At 41.9% G+C, this 25,244-nt stretch overlaps 3 protein-coding genes across 6 annotated transcripts in view; 2 read left to right on the top strand and 1 right to left on the bottom strand.

The window, feature by feature from the left end:
* The window catches only part of LOC139409401 (zinc finger protein 648-like), a 45,930-nt gene extending 38,823 nt beyond the window's left edge, over positions 1-7,107 (top strand). Inside the window, exon 3 of the mRNA XM_071154510.1 lies at positions 4,913-7,107. Coding sequence (XP_071010611.1) covers positions 4,913-5,263 — 351 coding nt within the window. The 3' untranslated portion in view covers positions 5,264-7,107. The remainder of the gene's footprint in view (positions 1-4,912) is intronic.
* The window catches only part of LOC139409400 (protein transport protein Sec16B-like), a 52,041-nt gene extending 31,315 nt beyond the window's left edge, over positions 1-20,726 (bottom strand). For 3 of the 4 annotated variants that reach the window (XM_071154506.1, XM_071154505.1, XM_071154507.1), the window contains exons 1-20: positions 20,647-20,726; positions 20,123-20,191; positions 14,813-15,394; positions 13,631-13,722; positions 11,945-12,047; positions 11,769-11,856; positions 11,454-11,595; positions 11,060-11,211; positions 10,725-10,786; positions 10,353-10,491; positions 9,910-10,006; positions 8,748-8,893; positions 7,447-7,544; positions 6,670-6,751; positions 6,268-6,385; positions 5,661-5,772; positions 2,129-2,234; positions 1,770-1,907; positions 831-950; positions 231-315 (exon numbers count right to left, since the gene is read on the bottom strand). In XM_071154506.1, the coding sequence (XP_071010607.1) occupies positions 231-315; positions 831-950; positions 1,770-1,907; positions 2,129-2,234; positions 5,661-5,772; positions 6,268-6,385; positions 6,670-6,751; positions 7,447-7,544; positions 8,748-8,893; positions 9,910-10,006; positions 10,353-10,491; positions 10,725-10,786; positions 11,060-11,211; positions 11,454-11,595; positions 11,769-11,856; positions 11,945-12,047; positions 13,631-13,722; positions 14,813-15,354 (2,422 nt within the window). In that variant the 5' untranslated portion in view covers positions 15,355-15,394; positions 20,123-20,191; positions 20,647-20,726. Of the gene's footprint in view, positions 1-230; positions 316-830; positions 951-1,769; positions 1,908-2,128; positions 2,235-5,660; positions 5,773-6,267; positions 6,386-6,669; positions 6,752-7,446; positions 7,545-8,747; positions 8,894-9,909; positions 10,007-10,352; positions 10,492-10,724; positions 10,787-11,059; positions 11,212-11,453; positions 11,596-11,768; positions 11,857-11,944; positions 12,048-13,630; positions 13,723-14,812; positions 15,395-20,122; positions 20,192-20,646 lie in introns of those variants that run through there. The other variant, XM_071154509.1, reaches the window with a different exon arrangement.
* An 836-nt stretch (positions 20,727-21,562) lies between these two features.
* LOC139410228 (growth arrest and DNA damage-inducible protein GADD45 alpha-like) lies at positions 21,563-24,638 on the top strand. The gene is made up of 4 exons (XM_071155700.1): positions 21,563-21,714; positions 22,010-22,111; positions 22,318-22,531; positions 23,744-24,638. The coding sequence occupies exons 1-4, from the start codon at positions 21,665-21,667 to the stop codon at positions 23,852-23,854; spliced, it is 477 nt and encodes a 158-aa protein (XP_071011801.1). The 5' UTR covers positions 21,563-21,664; the 3' UTR covers positions 23,855-24,638.
* Positions 24,639-25,244: the final 606 nt, after the last annotated feature.

Raw genomic sequence — 25,244 nt, 5'->3', positions numbered from 1 at the left:
ACATGAGACACTCCCCCCAGGTGGAATAAGGGGGTACCACACCATACAGACAGACACAGAGCAGAGAAATACTGGATGTGGCACAAATGGTGGCAGTACATCACCCAAGTGGATGAAGTGAGGTCCCCCTTACTATGTTACTGCTTTGAGCATCAGGAAAAGTGCTATATGAGTCCAATAAATTGTTATTAATTGTCCATTGAAATAATGATCTGGGACTGTAGGTTTACCTGAATACACTCTGCTCTCCTCATGGGCCAATGGACTCCTGTCTGCTGGTGACTGGTATGCATCACTCCAACCACTGCTCCCCATCTAAGCAAATAGATATGTTTTAACCATAGCATCATAATGTGTAGAGAATGTTTTGGAAGAGACAAAAAATACACAATTAAGATCATATGAGCCAATATAATAATTTAAAACGGTCTGGTATTGTTTGAAATATATAATTTAAATGGTACAAAGGAATTCTAATGTAGTAATACAAATGTTACCAGTGTCTATGTAAGGTCAACCATTGTGCTGACTGAGGCAAGTTAAAATCCTGAGTCTAGTCTTGCCAGCTGGACTATAGTAAGTACTTACCACCTCAGCAACCTTGACAAAAGTGCCAACTGACATAATTTCACTCACTTGACAACCTACCAGTACCAGTGGATTATAGGCTAATATCCAATTTAGGTGAACAACAACAAAGTATAACTCTATACAAGGATGTTTGTACCCAGTAAATAGGTAATCATCTCCAACACAAACAGAAGAACATGTGAAAATGTGACAGAGAGAGACATGACGAGTACAATGGTGATGCATTGTGGTGTGGTCACCTGTATGCCCTGCTGTCTGTATCTCAGCTGCTGTAGCCAGTCAGGCTCCTGTCCAGGCCTGTCGTCAGCTGTGTCACTGAGCTGTCCCATTCCCTCACACTGCTTCAGCCGCTCTGCCAGCTGGGAGGGGAGGACACACACACAAACAGGGAAAGTGCTGAGCAAACACACACACACACACACACACACACACACACACACACACACACACACACAGTGTTTTTAAGGCACTACTGTACATTAGTGCCTAATCTGGTACCCTCTGGAACAGGTCCTTTTTGTGTTTTTTTATTGAACCTTTATTTAACTGGGCAAGTTAGTTAAGAACAAATTCTTATTTACAATGGATGGTATACCCCGGCCAAACCCAGACAACTCTGGGGCAATTGTGCGCCGCCCTATGGGACTCCCAATCACAGCCGGACGTGATTCAGCCTTGATTCAAGCCAGGGACTGAAGTGACACCTCTTGCACTGGGATGCAGTGTCTAAGAACACTGCGCCACTCGGGAGCTCAGGTCGTTCCTGCCCATGTAATGGTATTCATTATGACCTAAAAGGGAAAACTGATCCTAGATCAGCATTCCTACTCTGGGATGCTTTATGAACACAGGCCCTGAAGTGATTGGACACTAGGAATGCAATATGGTATAAAATGTGAGTATGATACATACAGTACAAGTCAGAGTGCGCTACTTTTATAAGCTCTCCCTGCAGACTGTGTTTATCGTATGTATGGAAGTGCATAGATAGGCAGACGCTCTTATGCAGAGCAATTATGGTTAAGTGCCTTGCTCAACGGCACATTGACAGGTTTTTCACCTAGTAAGTTCAGGGATTCTAACCAGCTACCGTTCGGTTACTGGCCCAACGCTCTTAACCGCTAGGCTACCTACCGCCAAAGTACTATATGTCAGAGTATCATGATAAAGTGCTCTACCTTGATAAGCTCCCCCAGCAGCACCATGCTGGGCTCCTGCAGTCTGAGTAAAGACATCCCTATCACCTCACAGTAGTGGAAGGCCTGGGATGCCAGCCCAGCATCCAGCAGACGACACGCATACAGGAACTTATACACCTGGGAATGACACAACAGGTTATAACAAGACAACAGCACAACCTACGGTAGCCACATGGAAAAAGCTAAACATAATTTCACTGTGTCCTGGACTAGAGAAAGCTTAATAACAAAATACAGATGGAATCAAAACTCTGTATTGACTTATGAGTTCCAAATCTGGCAAATTATGGACGAATCATTCTAGTCATAAAAAACACAAAAAAATGAATATAAACTACCTGGAAGGGGGGGATACAGAAGAATTTATCTCCAAGTCTCTGGCAGTACTCGAATAACTCTGTGCACCGAATGGCAGAATTCTGAGCAAACTCTTTGAATGGCAGACTGTAGGGGAGGAAATACATTCAGTTCTTAGCAATGTTTTTTTTAAACATTAAAAAGTTACCATTGGGACTACTACTACTTGTTAGCTGCTAGCTTCCCGACTAAGTCTTAAAGTAACTGTCCAGTGGAAATCTCACTTTTAAAAGTCCATATTCTGTTAACTCATACCCAAATAACATTGTTGACTTGTCCTATATTCGTATTTTTGGCCAAAGCATACAAAAAAAATACAACAAAAAAAACACTTCAAATATCTCACCTCAACCTTGTCTCAACAACACCGTTTCCTCATAGAACATGTCATTTTAAGAACCTGTATACGCCCACACCATTCTGTTGTTGGGCTACGCCCACACCATTCTGTTGTTGGGCTACGCCCACACCATTCTGTTATTGGGCTACGCCCACACCATTCTGTTATTGGGCTACGCCCACACCATTCTGTTATTGGGCTACGCCCACACCATTCTGTTGTTGGGCTACGCCCACACCGAAAAGTGAACCCTAGCTGTTAACAGAAAGGTTTAGAACTCTTTCTCATTGGTCTATTAACTCAGGGTTTCCACATTTTGTTATGTTACAGCCTTATTCTAACATTTATTAAATTATTTTTCCCCCTCGTCATACCGCATAATGACAAAGCAAAAACAAATTAGTAGAAATGTTTGCAAATGTATTATAAATAAAAAAAAACTGAAATACCACATTTACATAAGTATTCAGACCCTTTACTCAGAGCTTTGTTGAAGCACCTTTGTAAGCGATTACAGCCTCAAGTCTTCTTGGGTATGACGCTAAAAGCTTGGCACACCTGTACTTGGAGAGTCTTCAATTCTTCTCTGCAGATCCTCTCAAGCTTTGTCAGGTTGGATGGGTGTCGCTGCACAGCTATTTTCAGGTCTCTATAGAGATGTTAGATAGGGTTCAAGTCCTGGCTCTGGCTGGGCCACTCAAGGACATTCAGAGGCTTGTTACTCCTGCGTTGTCTTGGCTGTGTGCATAGGGTCATTGTCCTACTGGAAGGTGACCATTCGCCCCCAGACTGAGGTCCTGAGCGCTCTGGAGCAGGTTTTTATTAAGAATCTCTTTGTACTTTGCTCCGCTAAACTTTGCCTCGATCCTGACTAGTCTCCCAGTCCCTGCTGCTGAAAAACATCCCCACAGCAGGATGCTGCCACCACCGTGCTTCACTGTCGAGATGGTGCCAGGTTTCCTCCGACGTGACGCTTGGTATTCAGGCAAAAGTGATCAATCTTTGTCTGAGAGTCTTTAGGTGCCTTTTGGAAAACTCCAAGCGGGCTGTCATGTGCCTTTTACTGAGGAGTGGCTTCTGTCTGGCCAGTCTACCATAAAAGCCTGACTGGTGGAGTGCTGAAGAGATGGTTGTCCTTCTGGAAGGTTCTCCCATCTCCACAGAGGAACTCTAGAGCTCTGTCAGAGTGACCATCGGGTTCTTGTTCTCTCACTGACCTAGGCCCTTCTCCCCCGATTGCTCAGTTTGGCCAGGCGGACAGCTCTAGGAAGAGTCTTGGTGTTTTCAAACTTCTTCCATTTAATAATGATGGAGGACACGGTGTTCTTGGGGACCTTCAATGCTGCAGAAATGTTTTGGTACCCTTCCCCCGATCTGTGCCACGACACAATCCTGTCTCAGAGCTCTACGCACAATTCCTTTGACCTCATGGGTTGGTTTTTGTTATGACATGGACAGTCTACTATGGGACCTTATATAGACAGGTGTGTGCCTTTTCAAATCATGTCCAATCAATTGAATTTACCACAGGTGGACTCCAATCATGTCGAGAAACATCTCAAGGATGATCAATGGAAACAGGATGCACCTGAGCTCAATTTAGAGTCTCATAGCAAAGGGTCTGAGTACCTATGTAAATAAGGTATTTCTTTTTTTATATTTAATACATTTGCAAAAAAATCTAAAAACCTCTTTTTGCTTCATCATTATGGTGTATTGTGAGTAGATTACTGAGTTTTTAATTTTTATTTAATCAATTTTAGAATAACACTGTAATGTAACAAAATGTGGAAAAGGTCAAGGGGTCTGAATACTTTCCGAATGCAGTGTATAAAACACAGAAAAATCTAGTTTTTGGCTGTGCTGGGCCTTTAAGTAGGACTAAGTGGTTTTCATACCAGTCATGCTACGATAGCAGCATTATGTTGTGGCATTAGTTCCCGCAATCAATAGCTATTACTTTCATGCCTATAGGGGCATCCCCCACACATCGATACCTCCATCGTGTGTACCACTAAATATTGGGTGCATGACGTCCCTATTCTGCTTTTCCAAAATCACTAGCTCGTTTCCTTTCAGCATGGCAAGACTGTCACTTGTGCTCCCTCTCCGGCCTCTAGGTCACCAGGCTGCTTGTTATGGCGCACATCTGCCACCATCGTTATGCGTCATCAGACTCACCTGGACTCCATCACTTCCCTGATTACTTTCACTATATATGTCACTCCCTTTGCTTATTCCCCAGGTGTTATTGTTTCTGTTTCAGTTTACTGTCTGTGAGTTGTTCGTGTTTTGTTCATTTGTTTATTCAATTATGCACTCCCTGAACTTGCTTCCCGACTCCCAGTGTACTCTTTACAGAATAACGCCTCACCAAAGGGAAGCATCAAGGGGTGCTTTTAATTTGTATTTTTTTGTGTTGGAGGTGATGTCGGGTCTGGGTGTCCGAACTGGAGCTACCTGGGAGGCCTCAGACGGTTTGTCGGGTCCCCCTGCTTCAGCTGGCTCAACGGGTTTCCATACCTCAGCGGGCTCAATAGGCTCCAGTGCCTCGACTGAGGCAACCGGGGAGGTCTCAGCCAGCTCATCAGGCTTTCACGCCTCAGCCGGTTCGTCAGGTTTCTGCGCCTCAGCGGAGGCGACCGGTCCACTCTGTATCCCCGGGATTGTCCCTTTTGTTGGGGTCCTGCGTCTGGAGCCGAATGCACCGGGGAGGGGGTATACGTCTGAGGGGGGTATATGTCACTCCCTTTGGTTCCTTCCCCAGGCGTTATAGTTTCAGTTTCCTGTCTGCGCATTGTTCGTGTTTCGTTCATCTGTTTATTAAATGATGCACTCCCTGAGCTTGCTTCCTGACTCCCAGTGCACTCGTTACAAATGCATTGCTGTGCTGTTCTACTGTGAGTCCTAGAGGACACCTTGTTAAGAAAACATTACAGGGATCACCCAAATACTGATACCCCTCTTCTTCCAACACCAGGAGCTCCTTTCTATTCATGGCCTGAGATTGGTTGAGTCTCAAATGACCGTTGCTGTGCTGTTCAACAGCGAGTCCAAGAGGACATTCCCACTCGTTAGGAAGACATAAGAGTGAACGAGGGGATCACCCCCCAGAAAGATGACAAGTGAAAGGAGCGTTAATACAATCTGGGTCATATTACAGCTGAGCTCACCTGTTGCAGTTGCCCAGAAGAACTAGTCTTTCAGTCTTGGCTGTGTAGACGCCAAAAGGAGCGTAAGCTGTCAGATAGCAGATATGAGCAGCATGTAACAGCCCTCTGGAGGCTGGGGAGAGACAACACTAAGGTTATGTAACAAATGGCACCATATTTCCTATATAGTGCACTTTAATGGGAATTCAATGTATCACAATTCCAGTGGGTCAGAAGTTTACATACACTAAGTTGACTGTGCCTTTAAACAGCTTGGAAAATTCCAGAAAATGATGAAGAAAATGATGCAGATCCAAGCTGTTTAAAGGCACAGTCAACTTAGTGTATGTAAACTTCTGACCCACTGGAATTGTGATACATTGAATTATTTGTGAAATAATCTGTCTGTAAACAATTGTTGGAAAAATGACTTGTGTCATGCACAAAGTAGATATCCTAACCGACTTGCCAAAACTATAGTTTGTTAACAAGAAATTTGTGGAGTGGTTGAAAACAAGTTTTAATGACTCCAACCTAAGTGTATGTAAACTTCTGACTTCAACTGTAGGTATGTATGTATGTATGTATGTGTGTGCGTGTGTATGTGCATGCGTGCGTGCGTGTATACCTAGCGTGTCTCCCATGGTAATGATGCTCTTCTGGTGCCCGATTGGATCTCCCGTCTCATTGGACAGCATGACGGCCAGGTGAGGCTCCCAGTCTCTCCATTTGTCACTTCCACAACACTGAGGACACACACACACACACACACACACACACACACACACTGTCAGTCTAATACCAGATTGTTATATGACAATTTGGTGCGAAATACTGAAAATGTACTGTACGTTATTAGCATAATTACCAACTACAGTACAATAAACACAACAGCCACTGAAAACATGAACTGGTCAACTACAGTAAATGTGCCAAGACCAGCCCCAATTACACAAGGAAGGAAGGGCACAATAGAATAGACAACTATTGTACTATGGTATGTTTATGTATTTATTTAGCATTGTTTTACCGTGGAAACAGCAGGAATCCTTCCAGAGAGCATTTGAAACAGGGTCTGTAGGGGGTCGTTGGGAGCTAGCTGGCCTGTAAACCTGCCATAAAGATGACCACGCCATGGAAATATTAAATATGTCATATTCAATATTTATATGTAATAGATATGAATATGTATGGTCATTGTACATGGAAAGAATCCCGCCCCTGCATAGTTCCAGTCACTGAGTGCTGCAAATACAACCGCCCACGAAATGGAAATTCAGAATACTGAATATGTAATGTGATATTAATATGTAATTGATATGAACATGTAAGGCTACACTGTACATGGAAAAATCCACCCCTGTTCAGGGTAATAGAAATAGAAAAGCTCATGTTTTTTGTTTATTGTAAAAAATAAAATAAAAAGTCGTGTAAAATATTACAAAAAATAAACCCCTACCGAAATACTGAATATGTAATGGTATATGAATATGTAACATTGCGCTGTGTGCTGAGTATGTTGACAAATCCGACACTGACCGTCAGATCATGTAAGTGAGGATATGGATTATGCCCACAGAACAGCAAACAAACTGCGTGAGGTCCAGACCAATGATCTGCCCAGAGACCAGGCATTCCTCCGTCCTCCCCGTCCCTATCCCTCACCCCAAGCTTCACTCCTCATCCCGCAGTCTTCCCCTATTCCTTACCCCTCCACGTACACCCAACCAACTAACCTTGGATCAATAGTGAATTATCTCTAAAAGCACTGTATTGTCTCAAAGACAATGTTGCACAATGCGCTTACCTGTTCAACACAGTGGTATAGGACCTGTTGTCCATCTTGCTGGCCAGGAACAGGGCGTGGCCCCACAGTCCACTCTTCATGGCCGACTCGAGGGCCTCCTGTGAAAGAACCATAAAGGAGGTGTGAAGGAGACGTGAGTGAGGGGCGGAGGAACCGTGGGGGAAGGCATAGGGGAGGTTTGGGGAGGCTTAGGGGAGGTTTGGGGAGGCTTAGGGAGGGGTGAAGGAACAGTTGGGGGAGGTGAAACTCTGTGAAACTCAAGCCTGAGCCTTCTTATTTTATTTTTATTTCACCTTTATTTAACCAGGTAGGCCAGTTGAGAACAAGTTCTCATTTACAACTGCGACCTGGCCAAGATAAAGCAAAAGAGTGCGACACAAACAACAACACAGAGTCACACATAAACACACGTACAGTCAGTAACACAATAGAAAAAAATGTATATACAGTGTGTGCAAATGAGGTAAGATTAGGGAGGTAAGGCAATAAATAGGCCATAGTGGCAAAATAATTACAATTTAGCAATTAACACTGGAGTGATAGATGTGCAGAAGATGAGTTTGAAGAGGGGGATGACCGCGGCAGCTTTCCAATCTTTGGGAATCTCAGACGATACAAAAGAGAGGTTGAACAGGCTAGTAATAGGGGTTGCAACAATTGCGGCGGGTAATTTTAGAAAGAGAGGATCCAGATTGTCTAGCCCAGCTGATTTGTAGGGGTCCAGATTTTGCAACTCTTTTAGAACATCAGCTAACTGAATTTGGGAGAAGGAGAAATGGGGGAGGCTTGGGCAAGTTGCTGTGGGTGGTGCAGGGCTGTTGACCGGGTTAGGGGTAGCCAGGTGGAAAGCATGGCCAGCCGTAGAAAAATGCTTCTTGAAATTCTCAATTATTGTGGATTTATCGGTGGTGACAGTGTTTCCTAGCCTCAGTGCAGTGGGCAGCTGGGAGGAGGTGCTCTTATTCTCCATGGACTTTACATTGTCCCAGAACTAAAGTATATGGAGGAGACATGAGGTGTGGGGGAGGAGTGGGAGAGTTATGGGCGAGGCATAGGCAGGGGTGAAGGAAGTGTGAAAGAACATGGAAGAGATATGGAGAAGTTGTACAAGAACACAGGGTCAGGGGTCAGTGTTGGAGGAGTAAGAGGATAGCCCTGGTATAACATTAGTCAGACAGCTATCACTATGCTGTCTCCATGGTGCTAATCATAGACACTATCTATTAATTGCAGAATAAACAGGATATTACTTTACCATTTTAAAATATATTATTATATGTTGTTCAAGAGATCACCCTGACCTTCTTCCGTCCAGCCAGGAGAAGCTTGGTGTATCCCTGCATGTCCTTCTCTGTGGACTCAGCCGTACCGACACTAGTGGCTGTCCCTGTCAACAGATCTGCTCCATCCAAGTTGTCTGTCTCAGGACTGGGGCCCTCACTCAGGTCTATGAGCGTGATATAAAAAGTGGGGAAAAAAGGCCAGGACTCACTTGGATATAATTTGCAATTATTTACAAGCTTTGTTTGATTTATTTTTTAACTCATAGCAACATGTCCAACAGACAAAAAACAACATGTCTTCCTCAGTACGTGTGGTGTAGAGGCCTTTACCTATATACAGTGGGGCAAAAAAGTATTTAGTCAGCCACCAATTGTGAAAGTTTTTGGTAAAAACTCAACTCGTCGTGTTTGGAGGACAAAGAATGCCGAGTTGCATCCAAAGAACACCATACCTACTGTGAAGCATGGGGGTGGAAACATCATGCTTTGGGGCTGTTTTTCTGCAAAGGGACCAGGACGGCTGATCCGTGTAAAGGAAAGAATGAATGGGGCCATGTATCGTGAAATTTTGAGTGAAAAATTCCTTCCATCAGCAAGGGCATTGAAGATGAAACGTGGCTGGGTCTTTCAGCATGACAATGATCCCAAACACACCGCCCGGGCAACGAAGGGGTGGCTTCGTAAGAAGCATTTCAAGGTCCTGGAGTGGCCTAGCCAGTCTCCAGATCTCAATCCCATATAAAATCTTTGGAGGGAGTTGAAAGTCCGTGTTGCCCAGCAACAGCCCCAAAACATCACTGCTCTAGAGGAGATCTGCATGGAGGAATGGGCCAAAATACCAGCAACAGTGTGTGAAAACCTTGTAAAGACTTACAGAAAACGTTTGACCTCTGTCAGTGCCAACAAAGGGTATATAAGAAAGTATTGAGATAAACTTTTGTTATTGACCAAATACTTATTTTCCACCATAATTTGCAAATAAATTCATTAAAAATCCTACAATGTGATTTTCTGGATTTTTTCTTTCTCATTTTGTCTGTCATAGTTGAAGTGTACCTATGATGAGAATTACAGGCCTCTCATCTTTTTAAGTGGGAGAACTTGCACAATTGGTGGCTGACTAAATACTTTTTTGCCCCACTATATGCCATTTAGCAGACGCTTTAAAAAAAGGTTTTACCTATGAGTGTAGGGGCCTCTGATTCACTTCTCCCTGAACCACCATGGCCCTGAGAGTTCCTCATCAGCAGCTCTGCTATGTCTGAACCAACGATACGCTGAATGAATCCAGGGAGATAAAAAAGTAAGGTAATATTAGAATGAGTATGTGGGCGTATAGTTTAGTTTTGTTTTGGACCATCTTGGCCAACTCTTGATATTTCAAGAGTGCTAAGACAAAAGGGGTTCCACCTACTATAAGAGTGTGAGGAGATATATAGTACACCTACTAGAAGAGTGTGAGGAGATATATAGTACACCTACTAGAAGAGTGTGAGGAGATATATAGTACACCTACTAGAAGAGTGTGAGGAGATATATAGTACACCTACTAGAAGAGTGTGAGGAGATATATAGTACACCTACTAGAAGAGTGTGAGGAGATACAGTCTATAGTTCACCTACTCCATTCTGTCTGCACAGCAGTACCAGTAGATTCCAAAGGAGGGCGGCAGAGCCCTTGTCTTGTAGCTTTTCATCTTTCATGCAGGCTTCTGCCTTCTGGTGGGCAAAAGAGATGGCATCTACTTTGTGCAGGTCTTCCCTTTGAAGGAGAAAAAAATGCCAGTTGAAAGAAATACACACATAATACTAATAGCCGCCATTATGACAGTAAACCTTTGTTGTTGTCAATCCATTTTGTGTGTTTTTACTGTCTCTAGGACAGTTTAATGTAGTTATTTGGTCAGTGTCTCCTACTTTGCATGCATAGACAATACATCATCACATACAGAGTAGCATGGATGTTTGGATATTGTGTTTAAGAGTGTAAAATACCTAGCCAGTGGCCCAGGAAATTCTCTCATGTCCTGCTGCTCCTGTGTTTCCCCCAGAATGATCTGCAGACAGAACATACAAACAGCCTCTCAGTAACACATTAACAGAAACTTCTCACACACCTGCTCAATACTGATAAAAACAGCTCAACAGTTCCTCAAAACCGAAACTAATAGCCTAGTAATTTAGCCATTCCTTGATGATTACTCAATTCAATAGAATGATTGCGGCCTCTTCCTATAACCTGCTAGTTCACCACAACAATTCTGCCATGTAGATATATACTACTATTCTCCGTACTGATTCTGTTCTGATCCTTTAACCTAGAACTATACCTCGAGACTGTGTAGTTCCACCTTCCCTGGGTCTCCCTGCATGGCCAGACCAGGACTGACCCGGATCAACTGTCCAGCTGGACCAAAGCTGACCACAGCATGGGGCAAAGTGTATTTCAGAGGGGCAGTCACCTGGGGAATAGCTGCATACTCTAAGGAGAGAACATGCATTATTATCATTAATAATATTATCACTTTCATGGGAGATATTCATTGTGCTGTAATGAGTGTTCATTAGACTTGAGGATGGCAAGTTAGCCTCATTGTGCTCTCTTGTTATTAGCGGAATACAACCAACCCTACAGAGAAGAGCATGACATTAGAATGTGACCCCTGTTTCTAAGAGACAGACCTATAGTATCTGGGCAGAGATTACATGTAACTCAATGATTACCTGTGTCTGCTGTGCTCCAGGTGGTTTGTGGGGCAGGGTCAGTGTGTTCAGCACCGTTGATGTACTGGCTCAACTCATAGCTACTGGAGGACAAGCCTGAGGCCTTGGAGATGGCCAGAGCCCCTTCGGCATAAGAGCAGTCCTGGAAAACAAAATCAGTCAAATCAAGATAGGAGAATGGGCAGCGATGAAGAACATCATACGACCAAGTTCCCAAAGTAAATATTCACCAAAGTGGGCAAACAGCAACACAGATCTGTATCTTTGTCATAAGAAATTTATATAAATTATTAATCATAATATTTAGATGTTTACATCTCTACCAGCATCCCCATTCTCTTTAGAACGATCTTCATCAGAGCCTCTGAAGTCATGCTGAGAGCTCGCTCTTCGCTGGTCATACCTGAAAAATAATTAGAAGAAGAAGATAGGGTTGAATTCATGCCCTTCAATGAAAGGAATATCATGAATCTCACTTCTTTCTGTCTAACCTTTGTTGTTCTGGGTAGCCACTGCCAGTCTGGTCCTGCTCATATCTCCTCTCCTGATACTGGTCAGATCTCCACTGTTCCTGGGGAGGCCATTGACCTGCATCTGGATCATATCAATTACAGAGAATTGTATCAATCATGTTGCTTTACTTACACATAGTTTTGTTTCTTTACACATTAATTACTTTTGTACTGTGGTGGATATGTTGAAATAAAATCAAATGTTATTGGTCGCGTACACACGTTATCGTAGGTGCAGCGAAATGTTTATGTTTCTAGCTCACCTAACAATACAAAACAATACACACAAATCCCCAAAAATCTAAGAAAGGAATGAAGAAATATCAGAATGAGCAATGTCAGAGTCCGGAACATGAATATATATGTATATGATTGTGTGTATAGACAGTATGGACAGTATATGAATAGGAAAGGTGTGTACAGCAGTAGTTATATATGATGAGCCATGACTAGAAAACAGTATATACATATGAAGTGGGTAAAACAGTATGTAAACATTAAAGTGACCAGTGTTCAATGACTATGTACATAGGGCAGCAGTCTCTAAGGTGCAGGGTAGAGTACCGGGTGGTAGCCGGCTAGTAACAGTGACTAAGTTTTGGGCAGGGTACTGGGCAGAGGCCGGCTAGCGGTGACTATTTAAAAGCCTGACTGCCTGGAGATAGAAGCTGTTTTTCAGTCTCTCAATCCCAGCTTTGATGCACCTGTACTTTCTCCGACTTCTAGATGGTAGCGGGGTGAACACGCCATGGCTCAGGTGGCCAAGGACCTTGATGATCTTCTTGGCCTTCCTGTGTCATGGAGGGCAGGGGCACTGTGCCCCCAGTGATGTTGGGCTGAACGCACCACCCTCTGGAGAGCCCTATGGTTACGGACGGTGCAATTGCCGTACCAGGCAGTGATACAGCCCAACAGGATGCTCTCAATGGTGCATCTGTAAAAGTTTGTGAGTGTCTTAGGGGCCAAGCTGAATGTCTTCAGCCTCCTGAGGTTGAAGAGGCATTGTTGCGCCTTCTTAACTACACTCTCTGTAGGGAAGGACCATTTCAGGTTGTCAGTGATGTGCACACCAAGGAACTTGAATCTTTTCACCCTCTGCACTGCAGCTCTGTGCTCTCTCTGCTGTCTCCTGAAGACCACGATCAGCTCCTTTGTTTCAGTTAACGTATTTTTCTGGCACCACTCTGCCAGGGCCCTCACCTATTACTTGTAGTCTGTCTCGTCATTGTTGGTAATCAGGCCTACTACTGTTGTGTCGTCTGCAAACTTGATGACTGAGTTGCTGACGTGCGTGGCCACGCAGTCATGGGTTAACAAGGAGTACAGGAGGGGGCTGAGCAAGCACCGTTGTGGGGCCCCCATGTTGAGGATCAGCATAGCGGAGGTGTTGTTGCCATTTAGCAGACACTCTTATCCAGTGTGACTTACAAAAGCAATTAGGGTTAAGTGCCTTGCTCAAGGTGACGCTGACTAGGTGAAACATCTGTCAACTCAGGGGTTCAAACCAGCAACCTTTCGGTTACTGTCCCAATGTTCTTAACCATTAGGCTACCTGCCACCCTTTTTATAACTCTGATAATATCTTAAGTTGCTTGGCAAGCAGGAGTGCAATACTTGAGTAATATAATCCATCAGTGTAATGCACTGATAACAATATGTCAGTACCTGGGTAATGTCCTTTGTAATAGCCCTGGTCATAGTAGCCATAGTCCTGACTATGGTCCCAGTGAATCTGGGGTGGGTAGTCATATGCTTGCCTGTAAACAATAAGATAATATAAAGATATCATAGAACCATTTCTGATCATATAAAGATGATTCATTTATTAAAAACTGTATCTTACATGCTGACCACACCACTCGAGTTGCAAAATACATTTACACATACATATTATTCAATCATTGCAAGCCACACTGCTTGCGTGTGTAAATGAGCATCTGCGTAACCAGGCGCTAAAATAGCACTTGGTTCTATTTGTGACACTTGACGCGCTGCAAGTCCCGCCTCTCCCAACTCCTCATTGTTTTTTTAGGACTATATACCCAGGTGCCATCTCATTGGTTTTTAGGAGCATATACCCATGTGGGTGATTGAAAGATGAACTGAGGTCCACACTCCAGTCGAGTTGGTAGTGGTAATGCACCTTAAAGTTGGTTGCCAACCGCCATCTAACGTCCAAAGAAGCTTGAAGGAGGAGAGATTATTAGAAACAAACGGGTTTACCCGTTTATCTGTGGATTAATTGTCGGAGTAGAGGACCTTGTGCATTTCTGGTAAAATAACAACCCAATGTTTATATCCCTGGGCAAATGATCTAGCAACAGCAAGCTATCTAGCTAAATAGGACAAGCTAGCTAGCTAAATTGCCATATATGTTTAATGCTTTTCAACCTGTCCCCAAATGAATATAGTTGATTCAGACCTGGACCTGGGCACTACCCACCACCATCTTTCAATCACCCACATGGGTATATGCTCCTAAAAACCAATGAGATGGCACCTGGGTATATAGTCCTAAAAAAACAATGAGGAGTTGGGAGAGGCGGAACTTGCAGCGCTAAGTCCCGATCACGTCTGGTGTGGGTGGACAAAATCAACATTGGCACGATGGCGGAGGCATACGCAGGCGGTTTGGTCAGCATGTTAAGGTCCACATATTAAAAAGCTGGTATTTCACAAGTGTCACCAACAAACCACAACAAATAATACTGAGAGATCCAGTAGTTTAACATTTTCCTCAATGAATAGTGGACAGTTACAGTTACAGTCAGTTTTTTATTTTTTAAATACTTTATTTGTAAGTTTTCAAATTGAGACATAAGTAACAGTCAGTTTCTGTGTACAAACCTTGAGTGGGGTCTGGAGTGTTGTGGCTCTGGTCTGATGTAACTCATCGTGGAATGGGGTCTGTCGTAAGCTGTTCTGGAGTGGGGAGTGCTGTAAGAGTTGAGAGAGAACTCTAGAGGTGGTCTGGAAGGGGGAGGGCTGGTGAGGTAGACCCTGTAGCGAGGGTCCTGGTGGGACCACTGCCTCTCCCTCTCCCTGGGGTCCGGTGGTGGTGGGTAGTGCCCAGTGATAGCGTCCCCAACATTTGGTGGTGGTGGGTAGTGCCCGGGTCCAGTCCCCTGCTGAGGGTGAGCAGGCCTATAGTAGTCCTCTCTCTCCCTGGGGTCCGGTGGTGGTGGGTAGTGCCCAGGTCCAGTCCCCTGGTGAGGGTGAGCAGGCCTATGGTAGTCCTCTCTCTCCCTGGGGTCCGGTGGTGGTGGGTAGTGCCCAGGTCCAGTCCCCTGGTGAGGGTGAGCAGGCCTATGGTAGTCCTCTCTCTCCCTGGGTCTCTGTGGGTGACGACCAGGGCCTGGCTCGGTCCAGTGGGGACTTCTGGGGTCCATGATGACCACTCTTTATGTTGAGAGGAGAATGCTTCAGTACCTGAGAAGAATAATGGATCATCAGTACTTTCACATGAAAAGGATTGGTAGAGCTTTCTGAGGAAGATCTCGGGAGCATTACAATCAATTAAGGACAGATCAAAATTTACTTGGGTGGAGGGCTGGTCCAAAATAGGGGAAGGTTGCCAAACTTTTTTTTTTGCTTTGGGGAGGGTAGTGCCTTTTTGGTGTGTCATTGAGCAGTAAAGATCAGTCAAGACATGCAGTTCAAAAAGCTCCCCTATTGATCTCTAAACTGACTATATAGCAGATGCCACTCTTCACATTTCTCAAAATAGTAAAAAAATATAGTCATAATTTTATTCATTTAATTCATATGAAAATATTATTTTTAAACAATTCTTTTTGACAAATTGAATGATGTGCTTCGCAATTGTAATAGTTGGGGATTGGTTAAATTGTGCTGAATTGAATCATAGGAATCAAAATAATAATTTGTGAATTGCAAACAGTAGCTAGATTTTCATCCAATTGGTGACAGATTCAAAAATCTGCATAAAAACTATTTGCACATTTTCCCACCAGAGATGTTTCCATCAAATTGACTTGTTGCAGATGAAAGGCTGTGCATGATGACAGAGTGCACATAAAAATTACTTTTGCAGTTAAATTCCCATGTACCGAATACAAAATAAAAGTCACATGTGTTTCCATAGCATTTTCAAGTCTACTGATTGTTTTCTCACAATTATTTGTTGTTATATAGTGAGTGTGCTCACTTTGGTATTGGCATGTGTGCCCTAGCCAGCCAACAGCGCGCAGGGCGCCAACAGCGCGCAGGGCGCAGATTGGGTGCTGTTGGCTAGAGTGCACGTATAGCCTACATTATGAGATTATTATGGGCAAAAGACCAAGATTATTTTTATTTGTCAAATGGCAGACAATCATTAATCATCACATCACCAGAATAAGACCCTCAATATTTATTGGAAAGGAGCATCAAGCTCATCACCTTGCACTTTCACCACCCTGTGAAGTTTTCATAATTTATTTAATCTGTAGCCTAATAAACGGCATGCTTTCCCAGAGGAGTCATAGTGGGAGGACAACACTACATGTCATCCCGTGACTCCAAGCTTACTTCGATTTAAGGGTTATTATTTCAATATTTCAACATAAAAGCATTTCCGCCGACATTTCAAGCACAATTCCTTTTACCAACAGAAAAAGATCGACATTTGGCAAGTTTCCATCGGGCCTATCATGACATTTTTTTATTCAACATGCACTTTGTTCGCGTAAAAAGGAGGAGGGGGCAGTGTTGCAAACCTTGCTATGAGCCACGTTACAAATTCAAGCAAGTGGGTTAACCCTATTGGTATGATGCGTTTGTCTTTCACACCAGCGACCCAAATTGTAATCTCGACAGATTTTAAAGTCTAGAAAGGAACAGTAGAGGCTGTATTTTAACTTCTGATACACTGCCTGTTACCGATCATCATTCTCCCAAATTGTCCTATATGTGCAGACACATAGGGATTACTGTTCTCTTAGCAGCAGGATATTATGCTGGCAGAACAATCGCAGATGTTTTCCCTCAAAATAAGAGTCCCCCTGCAAAGACACACTGAATTTAGGGAATATTGATTTTCTTTAGCACTCTCGTGCAGTGCGTCAGCCTCCTGTCCAATCGGAGAGGCTATTCCTCGACCTAGAACCTAATGCTTCAATATAGCCTAAATATTTGTAGTTTAACTTTTTAAAAGTATTATCTTTTCTGTGTTGCATAAACACAACCAGTTAAACACAATCAGCTTGTAGAGAGATACGTTTTCTACCTGTCTCAGCTAAAGTGGGGTGGGAAATACTCAGTCGAGTCTCTACATGCGAATGATGTGTAGTTTTGGAGGGGGACTGTGTTATAGACATATGCATTTGTTGTTTAGGTAGTATCGTAGTAAAATCATGTTGCTATATATTTATTTCAACCCAGTTATGCATAGCCTTTCAAACATTTTCTTAAACCCACTTTGGTCGCAATTGTCATTTGTGAGAAAATACAAGGGATTATTAAAATATTAATCTGGTGTTTTTATGTCAAATGGTTTTTATATTTTTGACTTCTGTGATGTATATAAAGTGCAATTATGTAATGAAAACTCAAAATGTAATACATTTCAACTCTATATCTTACATGGTACAGGTGTCTTCTTTTTTAAGACCATGACTATGTGTGTGAGGTGTATACTTTTGTTTCAAAGGAGATTTGTTTAAGACGACCAAGAAACCCTCGGTGTGACCCTGATTTAACCCACTTCAGTAAAAGGTTAAGCAATGAATACAACTGGTTCAATAACAGAATACTTGAGGGGTACAATGGTCTTTTGAAGTCGCATCTCAAGGAACAATATGCGTTAATGTCCCCTGTGTCTTTTGCGAGTCAGGAATTACAGAGTCTTTTCTGTGTGAACAAAGAGGTTACGCCACATGTGCCTGGAACGGTGAACAATTGGTGGCATTTTCAGCATGTGATATTGCCTGTGAACGTAAAGTCACATTAGACAGTTATAGTCATAGATATGCAACACCTTCCTAATATCATTTAGTTGGGGCATGAATGAAAGCGTTCCACAGGGATGCTGGCCCATGTTGACTCCAATACTTCCCACTGCTGTGTCAAGTTGGCTGGATGTTCTTTGGGTGGTGGACCATTCGTGATACACAAGGAAAACTGTTGAGCGCTCAAAGACATTTACAAAATTTTGTTTTTCCCCATTCACCCTCTGAATGGCACATACACAATCCATGTCTCAATTGTCTCAAGGCCTAAAAATCATTATTTAACCTTTCTCCTCCCCTTCATTAACAGGTGACATCAATAAGGGATCATAGCTTTCACCTACAGTAGAGTCACCTGGTCAATCTATGTCATGGAAAGAGCAGGTGTTCCTAATGTTTTGTGTACTCCGTGTATTTAGTAGCAGTAATTGCATTACATTAAATCTTAAAATGATGGATTCCTTAAGCCAGAAAGAATGAGAACTAAAGGATACACTACTTCTACTTCAGAAATACCTGGCATTAGAGTATCTGGCAATGCATGGTGTGGTAGATGTGACATTTTCTCATCGGTGTCCCTATTTTAGAAAACAGTCAGATGGTAGTAGTTGTGGTGTTTATGTGTGCTTATTCTAATAAACAGTCTTATTAGAGGGAAACGTGAATACGCTTTGTCACAATGGCATGCGAGATAATGTTTTATATGACTGATGAGAGGGACAATTACAACGTAAAACATTTTAAACTCTACACAAAATGCCTTTGCTGACCTTGATAGATAATCATCACATATCTGTTGTATGTATTATCATGCAATCTTGTCTCTGATAATGGTTTTGAAAACTTGGTTAATAGGCCTTTACTGTATACTGCTAACATTGATAGAGATGCAAAACATAGAGGCATATAACTTGTAAATAATGTTCTCCATTGTTGTTCTGAAAGCTTGATTATACTGTATTCTGTTAGCCTTGTTGTCTCATGTAACGCATTTTAAACTCTACAAAAGTGCCTTTTCTGACCTTAATCAATAATCATTACAATATAGCTTGTAAATAATCTTGTCTCTTTTATAATTTGTAAAACTATTTAATAGGCTTAATAACCTTCATAGATAAGCAGCACATATTGGCCTTCAACTTGTAAATAACTTTCTCCATTGCTGTTTAGAAGGTGTGATTATACTGTTTCCTAATAGCCGGGTTAACATTCATTACATTTAACATGTAAAAAAAAAAAAGATTTTAATTTTGATAAAATAGTGTTGCTTTTGTGTGTGTTTTTTGTTGTTGTCTGTATTGACGTCAGGACCATGGATAGCACCAGATCATTTAAAGCTGTGTTGCTGGATATGTATGACACAGTCCCCCTCCAAAACTACACATATTTGGTTAGTAGAGACCCTACTGAGTATTTCCCACCCCACTTTAGCTGAGACAGGTAGAAAAGTTCTCTCTCGACAACCCAATATGTATCCCATGTACAGTATTACAGTGCATTGCATTGGGAAGAGGTGGAGAACAAAGTGCTGTTGCATATATAGGACACAGTGCCCCTCCAAAACTACACATATTTGGTTATTAGAGACCCTACTGAGTTTTTTCCACTTTGCTATAGCTGAGACAGGTAGACAGGTAGAAAAGTTCTCTCTACAGACTAATATTTTCAACATAGCAGTGCCAACATAGTACTTTTTTCATTAATGGTAAAAATATTTGTAAAACCATATGTTATTTCTTTTAATAAATTACTCATTGCCTTTTCTTGTTGGCAAAATAAAAAAAGTGGCCATTGATTAAAAATACATGTATTTTGAATGAGTTATCCACATTGCAATGTTTTGAAATGTGGGCTTTTATTTTGAAGGTTAGCTCATTACCATACAAACTTGACATCATCATTTGTGCTTCTGGCAGAATACTAGTGCTACATGGTTAGGCTAATTTAGACCATAATATTTGGTCAATATCAAGTGTAGCCTACAGATAATAAAATAAAAGCCTGTGAAGGGCATTTGTCCTTTGTCTAAAGGAGAGAATCTTGAAATTTACATTGACATTTCTCTCTCGAAAATAGGTTCTCAATCTTGATTTCTGCAACATAAACCAACAAGGCTATAGCTACCTACCAATACATACATACACACGTACTTTCCTTGACAGCTCCTTAACAAAAAAATACCAAATATATTTGTAAAGTTCAAACTTACAGTTCACATCTGTTCAAAGCGCTTCCACCCAGCCAGTCGCAGTCAAAGTTCATCTGCCACATAATTGCACTGGAAAAGAAACACACAACATGAAATAAACCGAATTTGACAGATAAAGTTCTCAGGGGTACAAAGTTCAACAGTCCAAATGAGCCGGTAAATAAAAGCATGGCGTAAGCGAGGTATTTTCATTGGATAACATGGGCCAAATTGCGCATTACAATTAGAGCTTGCCTTTGCGCACATGTAAAATAGTTTCATATATATATATATATATATATATATATATATATATAAAAGATAAAAGTTTCATTGATAGAAAAAATATATATAAAATATTGTACCCATCTATTAAAATGTATTTCTAAACAAATGTCTAATCTGTGGCCCCGACAAAATCCCGATGCACGTTGTTCAAACAATTGTTAGTAAACATATATTGGCACACACCCTTGACAGCAGAACCGTTGTAATAAACATGAAATTACTTTTAAGAAGAGATTAGGCTACTTTGAATTACTTACATAATGTCTCTATATCTATCATTTGCGATATTTTGTGTCTGTGAAAGATAACTGTATCCATTTCCATGTTTACATTTTTTCATTTGATTTGGATGTCTGGACATGCCACGTTGCGTTGAACCCCGGGCCGTTGACAGTGGAAATGGAAAAAAACAACCCACCAGCGCATACCATTTAGCTGGAGGTTGGTATCCTAAAACCTCCATATTGGGAAGGGAAAAGGTTGGAGGACTGTCTCCCACATAAGTGAGGACCTGAAAGCACAGAGTGGCTATGAAATGATACTAGGGAGGACCATGTGTAGGCCTACTCCTTTCTTCTGTGGACAAATCACTATGGACTTTTGCATAGCTGTTATTATATCAAATATCTTAAAAGAGTGTGCTCGACCAAATTTAAATGAGCGATTTCAAGAGAAGGAAAGGAGTTGCTAAACCATAGGCCTTCTGTACACTCTTTGTCAAGGCGTCTTGTATACATCCGCTATGAGATCATTGTTGGAATCACAGCAAATGGATTTAACATCTATTTGACGTGCTCTGCTATTTGCGTGCTCAACGTTGTTTCCACGTCATTTCAGAACGTTTAGAATGTTGAATTAGCCTTCAAAGCAAACGGGTATAAAATATGTAGGCTATAATAACAAGTGTAAATAAAACTTATTGTCCACAACTCTGCACACTATCAACAGTATTGCATTTGTCACAAATATACAATGAAATAGTCAGCCACTGATCAATGTAATTGTTTTTCCAGCAGTCGTCGCAGTTTACCAAGGAAGTTACATATGTGTACTGATTGATACCTTGGGGGGCGCTCCTCATTCACTTGAAACACCGTGAAAATTAGCGTGTGACCAATGGGGTTTGATATGCAAATATGAGGCGCTCGAACTTCAACTTCCACAGTGAACTGTGGGGAAATATGAGAAAAAGAGCAGACACGAGGTCGCGAATTTAACTGGGACGTGGAGAGCGACCATCTGTGGATATCCTGCCTTCAACGTGGATATTTTCTAATGTGCAATATGACTTTTGAGGAAACCAGCGGAGAAAACTCGACAGAAAGGTAGCTAGCTGAGATTATTTTTTGCAACTTGTATGTAATGAAAGCTTCAATTGTCAGCTAAATGTACGTCATTTGGCAAGCAATCCAGTTATAGCAGCTATGTGATGTCAATGTCCCGGTATGCACGAGCGCTTGGCTGAGCATGTCTAAGCTAACCTAGTTAGCTATGCAGTTAGCTAGATAGGTAGTTATATACTTTCTATAATGTTGCATGCTGACTAAATATCGATACTTAGTTTTTTGGTCCATGTATCACCCACCATCAATATGCTTGTTTGTTGTTGTGCAACCTCAGGATGGATTCGGTGGCTAAAGCACTGGAGGAGGTTCTCAGCTCCGCGTTACCTCAGGGTTGCATTACTGTCGGGGTATACGAGGCAGCCAAGTCACTCAATGTGTAAGTAGATAGCAAATGACGCACATTCAGCAATATTATAACGTTATTAGCTAGTAATAAATCCATTCTGAAATAACTAAATGCAAGGAGTGAAGTACATTATGTTTCAATAAATTCTTACGCAATGAAACTGTAATAAACATTCTGGCAACTAAATTAATATATTCTGCTTGTTTAACAAATTGTGTTGCCATTTAAATCATCAGTGACCCGGATAATGTGGTGTTGTGCCTCCTGGCGACAGACGAGGAACAGGTAGAAGACGTGGCCCTCCAGATCCACTTCACCCTTATCCAGGCGTTCTGCTGTGAGAACGACATCAACATCCTGCGGGTCAGCAACATGAGGCGCCTCGCTGAGATCCTTGGAGGAGTGAAGCCAGGAGGAGAGCCAATGGACATGCACTGTGTACTAGTTACTGTATGTGTCATTACATTGTTCATACTCCCCATATCCCTGCACTAAACAGTGCTAGACTTTTATATCATTTACTCAGCTGGGGTCTCTGCAGGTGTGGCACTTTATGCACATTATGCCAGCTAGGTTATTAAACATTTTTTGTGGATGCTAAATATTTGCAGGTCAAGAGCTTTGAATACAGAATCAAAGGCCTAGATGCATACAAATATTCGATTTTAATGGCTACAACATCTGGTCTAGTAGTTTTATGTCTTCATTCATTGCTCTGCTCTTTTAAATGTAATCCAGTTGACTGCAGCCACCTGATCTGTAGTGATGTGGGTTGCATAGCGGTCTGACGTAGCTTACGCTGGCTGCAGTACTCCAAGTGATCTGACTCCAGTTACTGGGACTGCGTACAAATGGCATAGGAATAGGGTGCCATTTGGGATGTAATCTATACATTTGTTGGCTGAGTTGGCAGAGCGATGTGTACTCTAGCTGTTCTTCCTGTGGGCCACTAGTATTTCTTCAAACACACATTCCAGGAAATGAAGCTGAGCTCATAGGAGAAAGACGATGAATGATTGCATGTTTGCAGAGCGATTCTTAGAATGCAGAAGTCAGCATGGAGATTTTTATGCACTGCTCATACACTTCCTTAGTAGTGATCTGATCTATGAAGCACACTAGCAGGCCATGCAGATCATATAGGATCTTAATTTGATCCCCCTGTTGCAGAACCTTCCTGCAATTCAAGAAATGTAAAACTTGTAATGTATTTGAGGTTTAAAAAGGCTTCTGAAGTTTTGTCATTTCTACTTAGAAATGTCAGACTTGATTTCCCCTTGTATCAACCCCTACAAAAATGTCTATCAATTATAATCCACATAATACTTGACATTTCCTGTTGCTGCAGGAATAGTTTTCCTGCTGTAGCAAACTGACTCTACTTGTTACTGTAACCACACCAGTTGCAGATAACCCTTATCGTATTATGGTTACTAGAAATAACTTTTTATCCCTATATTTGATGAATACATTTAGAAAGCACAGCAGTAGATGTGTGCTGATTAACTGTGTAAGGAGTTATGGTAACCATACTCACTTGCAGAGAACCCCTTAGGCCTAACTGATTAGGGTTGTTTTACACATTTATTAGGTCTGTATTTGAATGCATACGTTTTTAGAAAGCAGCATTAGCCTGACTGTGTTTTCCCTTCCTCTTCACAGAACCCCCAGTTGACCACATGGAAGGACCCAGCTCTGAGCAAAGTGAATCTCTTCTGTAGAGACAGTCGAATCCTGGACCAGTGGGTCCCCATTATCAACCTACCTGACTGATGACTCTACCCATGTTGTGCACTTTATATGGAAACATCGCACACTGCACTAGATCTGTGTAATAACCCCTTTGTTGGACCTCTCATGAACAACCTTGATTCTGCCAGAGGGAGATAGAGGACCAGGAAATCGCCCCAAAAATAACAATGAAATCTCCAACTCCAACAAAATTTGCTGGATCAGTGTGGATTTTAATGCAGAGGTTTCGGCTGAGGAAGAGTGATTCAGCATTCTAGGTTCCAAGACTGCCATGGTAACAATGATGACTGTAATTACAAGGCAACGGTTGGTCATTGGTATGACTGTGCCCTCCTTGCTGGGAAGAGCCATTACAGGAAGCGGAATCATGTGAGCACACACAGCAGAACACACTAGACACAGGTGGTGGTGAGCAGAGCAGAGAACACCAGGCAGCAGGGGATTGGAATCTACTGGAGGATCAGACAACTGACTACAAGGAATTGACCGGACTCAATTTAAAAGGACAGGATTTTACTGAACTGGACTGGAGTAGTCTGAACTACAGGTTGGATAATGCCTTAAGGAAAGTGGACAAATCTCAACTGTAATTTATATGATGTTGATCATCTCTGAATTGTTGTTTTGAGAATTATTTAAATAAAAAAAGGGAAGATATTGTCAGGACAAGGCAATGTATAGTCTTAAACATTAACTTGTTTTTTTATTTTAATTAATATGTTTGCGTTAATTTAATGAATTGTATTTATGTTGCGATGTTCATCAACAGCTACCTTTGTAGAGAAATAAACAGAACTGAACTAAACATTTCATTGTTTTGCTTGTTTGTAATTAATGCAGTGAGTTTTGGGTATCATTCTGCAGGTTTTTGATTAACCTGTAAGCAACATCACTCACAGGACTAATAATGCATCTCTGTCAAGGCAGTGGAAAACGGGCACTGAACAAGGATTCTGTTTGCACCAAGCTTGGTCAAAGAGGCTTTTCACAGAGGTCGCTAGATAATTCACAGAGGTCGCTAGATAATTCACAGAGGTCGCTAGATTATTCACTGAGGTCACTAGATAATTCACTGAGATCACTAGATAATTCACTGAGGTCACTAGATAATTCACTGAGGTCGCTAGATAATTCACTGAGGTCACTAGATAATTCACTGAGGTCACTAGATAATTCACTGAGGTCACTAGATAATTCACTGAGGTCACTTGATAATTCACTGAGGTCACTAGATAAATCACCGAGGTCACTAGATAATTCACTGAGGTCACTAGATAATTCACTGAGGTCACTAGATAATTCACTGAGGTCACTAGATAATTCACTGAGGTCACTAGATAATTCACTGAGGTCACTAGATAATTCACTGAGGTCACTAGATAATTCACTGAGGTCACTTGATAATTCACTG

Source organism: Oncorhynchus clarkii, chromosome 5 (assembly GCF_045791955.1).
Source record: "Oncorhynchus clarkii lewisi isolate Uvic-CL-2024 chromosome 5, UVic_Ocla_1.0, whole genome shotgun sequence".
NCBI lineage: Eukaryota > Metazoa > Chordata > Actinopteri > Salmoniformes > Salmonidae > Oncorhynchus > Oncorhynchus clarkii.
This window is presented reverse-complemented; position numbering and strand designations above follow the sequence as displayed.